The following is a 10,129-nucleotide window of genomic DNA, read 5'->3' as shown; positions in this document are numbered from 1 at the left end:
TACAGGATTCAATAGTTAGTGCAGAATCACTCATTGCTATCAAAATTTATTGACTTAATTTCAGACCATACTCACTCCACACACACACACACGCACTCACACGTGCACTTACTCAATGTTGCTATGGCCGGATGGACTAAATCCCAAAATCACACTTTACGGTCAAAGGATTTACTTTCCCTAGCAACAACAACAAATTCGGACATCTGCAATAACTAAAAATGTCCCTCGGTCAATGAGCTCGCTAGGCAGGAAATATTTTACCTATACCTGTACACAATACCAGGGCCTCAGGCAATATGTTAGTGCTGCAGCGAACTGCCTTGTTTAGCTTGCTGTACAGGCATTTGATTTCACTTACAATAGGAGGATTTGGGTTCCCATAGTAGTAGTGAGGATGGACTGATGGTATGACTGTATCAAGTTCAATAAACGGTCTAAAGAAATGAAAATACCCAGTAGCGCAGCACAATAGTGGACAGATTAGCATAGAAACAGTGATTTTACAAAATAAATACCAAAACGAGGCTGTAGGGTCTGACCTCCCTACTGCTACTCAAAAGACACAATTCAATGACAACAGCGAAATACATTAGCCTATACTATCGTTTTACTCACCAATAACTCAACACACAATTTTTCTAGCTCTAAACATAATGCGAAGAAAACATAATTTGCTTGATAAATGAATACGATATTGAGTCAATTTATTGTAATAACTACTTAACTAAAACATGTATATGTGTCTCATTGTTTTTGACTTTGAGTTTAGTTTGCTCTGGTTAATTTGCTGTCTCATGTTTCATATTCAAAGTGCAATTCCTCCAAACTGGTTTCCTTCCTTCAAAAATCTAAATGTCAAAGTTAACTTAATTTCCCAGAGTGATCTGCAATATTTCAGTGCGAAGATTATTAAATCTGTAAGGTAAGGTTTGCATGTTCGATATCCACCAAGACCACCCAGGTTGACTTTCTCAGTGTGTGCTTTTCTAAGGTTCCTTAACTGCCATTTCCTAAGCGTAATGTGTCCAGAATGTTGTTAAAAGCAAACCCCCCTTCCCCAAAACAATAATAAATTAAAGGAAATTAACCATGGTCATCAGAAATCTTCAACATAAAGTACAGCAATTATCATGATGTAGTGCCTGGCAACTGAATTATCTCCCTTCTACCACGGTACAATATACTTGTGAGTTCATTTCAAGACTTAAAAACAATAATACATGCTTTGATATCTCTGCAGTATTAAATCCAGTTATTATTAAGCTGATAATTGTTCCTATGGATCAGTTGTTTTCATTTTAAAGAGTGACGCAAATCGAACTAACCTTTGTGACACTGTGTTAAGGCCAAAATACAAAGAACGCAGCTGTCACATTATTTATTAAGGTTTATTACTTGAATTACAATTTGTATCTAATAGTTGGGACAGTAAAACAAAATGCTTTATGGTGTAGACAACAATATCAAAGAAATCACCCTAGCTCAGCTATGTGCAGATTCCTCCGAGTATGGTACAGATATCAAACAGTATGATATACAATCGATAAAGGCATGTCTTATGCAACCTGTGGGCTGAACATGCCTGCCCTAACATGTTCACCGTATGGAACTGCCAGTTAAGAGAACAACCATTTCATTTTCGCTGGGAAGGACATGGAATTATTTGGACAAAACATTTCTGCCTCGCATAATTGTCACATTATTAGAATTGTAGTATAATTGTCATTTATAAGAAATAAAAAATAAATGCCATGGGTGAACACACTCAACTTATTGGAAATTCTACACGTAACTCCGTGAATGACATTTTCTCATTGTAATGATTGCTGTACAGTAGAATTACAGTAAAATAATAATGTACCAATATCAACAACACAATACAAATATGTCATGATTAGTCTTCAAATGACACATTTGATGTGTGCAATCAACCAGATATGATGACATTTTCCTATCATTTTTCCACCATTTGATAATAAAGACACAAATATAGACAAAATAATTTTTGAAAACTTTATTTACAAAACAGGTAGTCAAATTATTATTATTTTATCAATGGCTAATACCTCTCTCTCTACAAAACTCTAAAGCAGAAACTATAACTATCCAACCATGTCAGCAACCTAATTAAATACAATAGCTTGACCTAAACACAAAAGGCAAACATTAAACAACATGTATCAAGCAAAAAGAATGTATCTGAATTACTTTGCATGATGCATTTATGCAATATATTTCAACACAATCAAAACCTATACTGATGAAGTGTGCACCATTTTGAGTAAAAATGATGAAAATGGGGAAAATAAATATCTTTTCCAAAATCAATATTTACAAAATGAGAAAATGGTACCAAAAAGAAACAACATTACTACAGCTACTTAGTTTCACACCTGCTACTGTCTGCATGAAAATTAAATGATTTGCATCTTGAGTTATGGGTATAGTTTGTCAAAATACAGCTAAAAGGACAAACAAATGACAGAACATTTCATCTCTACAAACAACAAAATAATCTAAAAATGACAGCCTAAGAAAACTAACAGAGATTTATACAAGATACAAACCAAATGTACAGTTGGGGCATTTTTAAACAGAAAATGGCATATGCTTATAAAATACAATATTTTTTATCATACATGAAAGGCAGTGACTCTTTTGTTACAAAATAAAATTTGCCTTCCAATATGGTTCAGTCCTCACATTTTTTCTACACTGTGATTTTGAAGATGTTTGTGCTTTACGCAAAGAATCAAACTATCTTACTCAGCTAAACAAAGTTCATCTGTACTTAATAAATGCACTAAAATTCTTCAGAATCAAGCTATATATGTATGATAAACTACATATTTCAAGAGATGTCATCTTTAAAAATAAGAGCAAAAGAAAATAAACAAATGCTCCTAGTTCAGCTGAAATTTGTTTAACAAAATGGCAACCTTCTTTTAAAAAATGCCTACATTGTCATGATTACATTGTCAGGATTACATTGCATACTTTACAAAAAAGATATGGGGAACACTTGATTGTGAGACACGAAAAACTTTAAATATCAATGAATCGTAAAGTAAAACATGAGGTTAATAAAATTTAAAGCTCTCATGATACATGTTTTATTGAGGGATTATATTTTTCTACCTAAAACAGTTTCTTAAACTAACATCTGCCCAGTCTTTTGTACCATGGATAACTTACCCAAGGTACAAGGATTTAGGAAACCGAAGGCAAATTTGAAAATATTTTCTGTTTATTATAGTATTTCTGTTTTGAATTGTGCTTAGCCTTTGCTACAAACATTTATAACATTTTTTTAAGGCTTCCCATGTATAGTTTATCTTTATTAATTATTATTTATTTCTATTTTTGTGTTTTGATTCACTGCTTTCAAAAATGTAAACATCCACAACTTTTTGGGTTCTTTCTCAAACAACCTTCTGTAAATCCTGTAACTGTTGCCTCATGTGTATTTTCCTCCTTTCAGTTTTCGAATTGCCATAGACATAAAAGACAGTTACAAACTGAATTGTCAATATATATATATATATATATATATATATATATATATATATATATATATATATATATAGTGAAATGATTAATGCAACCTCTGAAGTAGAAGTACATGAAGTTAACAAAGTTTTACCAGAGGATATCTATTTAAAGCTGTAAAAAATAAAAAGCTGCATCTTAACAGCAATCAGTGCAATTACAGATTTTATTCCCTTGGCAAGCACATAACTTTGCTATTTTGGGTGATATACAGGGCATTATTTATTGATATGATGTGTTCAGCTTATACCTAATACCGTACAATTTAAATAATGGGGTGGAGGGAGAGGCAAGAAGTATTATGGAGAAAAAGAAACTCCACTTAGTTTGGACCATACAACCTTACAAAACATGGGGTTATTGTACATATGATATTATCCTATCTACCGCAGATACCCATTTCACAACTAAATTTGCATAATAGTAGGCATTTCTGCCGAATTGCAAAGGAAGTTGACATGATGGATGTCTGAAAAAATTAACTGTGGCAACAAGGGGGAATAAAGCTATTTATCTCACATAATAGTACAAAATTTGTTCATGTGACTCGAATCTTAGTCTTGGTTCCCATACGTACAGTGCCATTTGGGCAATTATGGGCATAATTTTTATTAATTTCACATTGTATGGTTAATTGCTAAATCCTGTATAAATACACACTTGTTCATATTTTGTTGGATTAACCAATACAGTAAAATGTATAGCTATGTGAACAAGTGTTTACATGCTACTCTTTTATGAAGACTGTGTTAAAAGGTGTTTAAAATTAGCTTTCTTGAGAAAAGAGCCATGAACAATATATACTGAAATATTGGGGGTCATCTCAATATAACCTGCTGTCTGAATTGTGCTATCCACCAACATACTAACAACACTCGTTGCACTTATGACTGTATGGAATTTGCCATAAATTACAAATAAATCTAAAGAAAACTTATGAAAAAAGCATACATAATTCTTGCTACAGAACAATTATAATCACATACAAAGTTGTACATAAAATATTAGGGAAATCTCTGGTGAATGTTGTCTTGTGAAACAGTGCCCAAGACTTTTGGGACTCAAGCTGAATTTTTATAGCAAATATCAGGTTAATGTATTCTTCAGAACTTTCTCAGTATCATGGACACATCTCGTATACATTTTGTATATATTACTTCAAAAAAAGTTCAAATATAACTGCTTGCATGGACTTGAAATATTATCAGGTTATTAAACTGGGATATAATGGAACTCTCATTAAAATGTCTCTTAACGCTGAGAACACATGCATTATACAAAAGGTATCCATAACCCCATATATATTATATACAAAGATGTGTATATATTTGGTTAGACAGAACAGTAGTATTATAACTCTTCTGACTTGAGTGTAATGTTTCATTCAGGCCTGATATTGTTTATCTGGTGTGGAAGAGCTGAGTACTTTAGAAGTGAAGCAAACGTGTAAATATAAACTCAGTGGATACCATCTTTTTCTATTCACTAAAATGGCAGCAAAATGGTGATTAGATCCCTCAACCAGCAAATCCTGGTTGAAACCCTATCCAATAATGTGTGATGTCAAACTGAACCTAAATCGATTAATTGCTTTTAAAAACAAATTATTTTTATCTACATTTATCACTCAGCCAAATTAGGATAACTTTATTTGATAGTCATATACAAAACATCTGATGCAGTTTCTTGGATCTTATTTAATGCTTAATGATGTTTTTACTTGTAAGAACCATAAATACTTTCACATCAGCCTTCATAGTGTAAATCTGAATAGTAAATGAAAGGTCCATATCTACCAAAGTTGAATTTTGGGTCAGGGATTTTAAATAAATGAAATGGTGGCAACACCAGTGTTTTAAAAAATCACCCTTTGCACAATTTTTATGGAGCATGTCCTTAGATACATTTCACCCAAGAATTATCAATACTGCTTTAGACAATCTTAAAAAGTAAAAAATTTATTTTACTTCTTATTGCTATGTAGGCCATTTAGTTGCTAGAAGTTAGGGAAGTGTACTTGAACGTTTGGTATAATATTTTCAAAGAAAGACTCAAATAAATAAATTGGTCCCACAATTTTACAGAATACTAAAATGGGTTCTCCATCTGGTCACTGTAGACAAACAATTGTACGACTGACACGGCACCAAGTCATTAAGCTCATATGATTTAGTCAGGTTTGTGAATTAGTTGGCTGTAAAAATATGCATAATGTAACATGGTCCACAGTTCTTTTCTTAGAACAAACTGCTTGACATATATAGTTCGTCTATCACGTCGATGAGGACCACTTTATTCATCCAGTGTTTTAGTGGGAACAAATATTATGTGGGTGTGTAGGTGAACCTTGAATGTTCTTTGGCATTGTGGACATGGGATGGTAGCAACGTTGATCGTGGGTTACTGGCTCAGGATTTCCGGGCATGCCTCCATTGCTCTGCCGCAGCTGTACTGTTGGCCTTGCAAGCTGCAGCACCTTTAGTGATTGACGAGTGCCAAACGACCCCATCCTGGGCAGTCTGCTGCCACGTGTCACAGCTTCCTTATATCATTTTCTCTGTTCTCCTTTATTGAATTTACCTTGTTCAAGCTTGCCACAAAAGATCTTTTTTGGAAGCTGGTGGTCTGGCATGTGAGCTACATGGCCTGCCCATCGCAACCGTGATTGCATTAAGATGGAGTAGATACTGGGCAGGGTTGCTTAGGCAAGAACCTCAGTATCCAGAATCCTGTCTTGATACTCGATGATGATGAGTCTTCTGAGGCAAGTTGTGTGGAAAAGTTCAACTGGCGCTGGTACACTGCCCAAGTTTCACAGGCGTATAATAGCATAGGGAGTACTATCACTCTGTACACCTTCAACTTTGTAGACTAATGCCTCTTCTGTTCCAGACCTTCGCATGTCGTCTACCAAAGGCTGCGCTAGTCTTTGCAATGCTGGCATTAACTTCATCACTGATTATGATGTTTTGGGACTGAGTACTGACAAGATAGGTGAACTAGACAGAGTGTTGCTTGGCGTACATTTCATTCAATACACTGCAATGTCTGGAAAACAATTTCATTAAGTGACATTTGTGGATCCCAACTTTTATCCAAGACCTGTGAAGTAAATTCTTCAGGCAATATTGTTGGCACATCTCTATACATCATAAAAAGTATGGTTATATATATGCACAGAGACTGCAAATCAATTGTTTGTGACAGCTATTTTGAAACACATTTCTGTTTTTTGGAAATTCTCTATTCAACTTGCAGAGACATCTTTTGATGTTGCAACCATATCCAAGGAAAGCATACTACCTTCCCCAATATTTGATGCCTGTGTATTCATCACATGAAGGGAAGAATGTTTCAATGCATCAAAGAAATGTGAAAATCCATTCCTGGATATTTTACAAGAGATCAATTGCAACTTTTTCAGTTTGGGCAATGACATGATTTTGTTTGCTAACTTTGTCCACAATTCTTCTTCCAGTTCTATTTCTATCATCTCAAGAAGCATCAGTTTTGATAACTTTTGTACCTTGATAAAACAAGTCTTCATCTCCAAATGAGCCAGTGATATTTCTTTTAATTTGGTTAGCTTGCCAATTATTTTGCACAGTTCCTTCCAAGATGAATCTGGTAATGTAATTTTGCATATGGTCAATTTCCTAAGCTTGTGTAGAGCTTTAAAGCCAGAGAATTCCACTGAATCATTTCCAGCATGAATGCAACAAATGGACAGAATAGTTAGGTTTTTACACCTGCCAATTCCTTGGAAGAGGTCATTCAGGACCAGACCTGATTGATACACCTGATCTACATGTAAAATATTGGGAGACAAAGTCTCTAACTGCTTACTAAGTACTAACCAAGACTTTTCAGACATTGTATTCTTTGTGAGCAGTACTGTCTTGGGGATATTACAACTTTTTATGGAACTCTTCACTCTGTGGTGCATACAGTCACACAATATTCTATCACTGGTATTAATTGTTGGTATCTCTTCCATGTCTGTCTCTTTCAAATTCAAGAGATCTAAAATTTCCAGCTTTGGACACTTGCATAGACTATTAATTAATGTAGATAAATGCTTTCCAATTGTAAGATTATACAAGCGGACTGTGCCTAGTTTTGTCATATGCGCAATACCATTTGCTAGACTTTCCCAGGAGAGAAATGCCTTCCAGTCATCCACTGTAAGTATTTGTTCATCAGCATCATCTTTGGGGCAAAGTTCAAGCGTAAGGAGATCCTTGCAAGAGCCAAGTGCCTCCACAATGTATCCTGTTGTTCTTACGTCAATCTTTACAGACTTTAGCACAAATTTACGTAGTTCAGAAAAAATTCCTTTGCTCCATTCCTGTTCTTCATGTAGCAATAATGTACAATTTTCTACATCTACTAGAAGAGCTTGTAACTTGGGCAATATGGGCAGTCGGAATATGCATTCATTTCTATTTTCATTATCCTGCAGAAGAAAGACTGTAAGTTCTTTTGTGAATTTCAACCCCTCAGTAAGAATTGAAAGTTTTGCACTGCTTAGCTCATCTGTGTACATTAATGTCTGAAGCCATTTGACTGGCGTCCCACCCTGTAACAGGGGGTCCTTACATTCTATATTGCATATTACTTTTTGGTCTATCAACATACGTTCTGTATCCATATCTTTCTTATTATTTTCATTAAAAAGCTTAAGCTCACTTATACCCTTTATGACTTCCTGTCCAATATTTGGTGCAAGTTGACACAGCATGTGAATCATATAACTATTTTCGACAACAGCCTTTGTCGAGGTCATATATTTTGTACATGAATCTTGCTTTTCCAATGCTATCGATGAAGCTACAAAAAAATCAAAGAACAGAGGATGACTGAATGTAATGTGGGCTCTTTTTCTTTCCATTTGTTCCCTAAATGTTTTTTTCAAAATTCCCATTTCAACACACAACTCAACATCAATCCCATTGTCCATTGTGTTGGGTTGATTTTCTGCAATGTTCTTGTCAGCACTGACCTGCATCTGCGAATACCAGAGCTTTTCAGCTTCACTACTGACAACCTTCAACAGATAGCCATGATCTCTCAGGTATTGCTTATGCTTTGTTTTTGCAATATATTTGGATATATCAAAGTGCTGCTGCTCCAAAACTTTGTAAATATTCGTCTTGTACTTTTCCCTGGTCATAGCACGTCGCAGGTAATATTCAATAATAGAAAGAAGGACATCTGTTAGGTCAACTGAAAGAGCTTTACTCTCAATCCAAAACATTATCAAAGACAAGCACAGTAGAGGGAGATGACACATGTTGAGTACTTGGATATTTTTTGCAAACTTCCAAAAGAGATCCACTTTTAGTTTTTCGACACGTCGTTCACTGAGAATGTGTAAAACTTTCTTTGCATATTCCTTATATCTACTGGGACTCATTCCCTGTATCTGGAATATTCGTAGTGGTTTCATTTGCAAACAATCTAAACCACTGGACCTGGATGTAACAACTATCGAACATTGTATGTTCTCCCTTAATAAGTTCAAACTCTGCTCGTGATCGCATGTCACCTCATCAAAACCGTCAATCAAAAGAAGAATGGATGCCATAGGTTGCGAACTACAACTAATGATGTATTCAAAGTAATCAGCGGCATTAACAAATAAAGTATTCCTTACGTATTCCAGGAAGGATAAACCTTCTCCTTTATTTTGTAATGTGATATACAAAAGAATGTCGAACTTTGCAAGCTCTGGAACACCCAAGTCGCTTTCTTTAAAATTCATTTCATTATTGTCATGATACTCACACCACTTGTTAACTAGATTCTTGCACCAACTAGATTTTCCACTTCCACATTCACCAAGAATCATGGCCGGTATTGGCCAAACACTGTCTGCAGTACCTACAGTCTTATCATCACTACCCAGTATTTCCTTGCACGATGCAACTGTTGGATTGATATATTCCATACCTTCAACATTTTCTCCCAGGCTAATGATATCCAAGTCACAGTACACGTTTGAAACATCTTCAAAGTTCTCTTCATAGCAAGGAGAAAGGGATACAGCTGTCATAGTTCTATATTGGTTAATTAAATGTCTTTTTATGGCTTGCACACCTGTAAAATTAAAAAACTCTGATCATTTCTAACTCATTTATACAGACATTAGTGGTGTCAACCTTAAAATATCCTCAACTGATTGACCATTGGAAATTCTTTTCATTTTAGCATGAAATTGGAATAGAAAATGCATTGTGGGGGTTACTACCAGATGCTCAGGTGTATAAAAGACAGTGTTTTTTATTGGCTTTTTCCTAGGTGTGTATGCAGAAGGGTGAACATTTTACTTCTTTGTTTTTATGTGGCATGCTGTGTACCCAGGATTATCATGTCCTGGCCACTTTATACTCCAAATCTGAAACTTATAATACTTATTGTGATGCGTCATCTGTCACTGTACAGTCTAAACTGGTCTACTTTAAATCTAAGGCCAGAAAGTCTAAAATACAATCACAAAATCTGGTTCCAAACCAGACAATTTGTGAACGCAACAAAAATCGGTTTAAAAAATTACATTTCTTTTGCTGTATTATTT

The 10,129-nt window shown here is 34.9% G+C and overlaps 1 protein-coding gene across 1 annotated transcript in view; it reads right to left on the bottom strand.

Annotated features, from left to right (window-relative positions):
- Positions 1–1,375: 1,375 nt before the first annotated feature.
- Positions 1,376–10,129, bottom strand: part of LOC149808519 (uncharacterized) — a 99,263-nt gene continuing 90,509 nt past the window's right edge. The window contains exon 9 of the mRNA XM_089978388.1: positions 1,376–9,651. Coding sequence (XP_089834514.1) covers positions 6,800–9,651 — 2,852 coding nt within the window. The 3' untranslated portion in view covers positions 1,376–6,799. The remainder of the gene's footprint in view (positions 9,652–10,129) is intronic.

The sequence above is a fragment of the Sinohyriopsis cumingii genome, chromosome 1, assembly GCF_028554795.1.
Source record: "Sinohyriopsis cumingii isolate HCF-2022 chromosome 1, ASM2855479v2, whole genome shotgun sequence".
Lineage (NCBI taxonomy): Eukaryota > Metazoa > Mollusca > Bivalvia > Unionida > Unionidae > Sinohyriopsis > Sinohyriopsis cumingii.
This window is presented reverse-complemented; position numbering and strand designations above follow the sequence as displayed.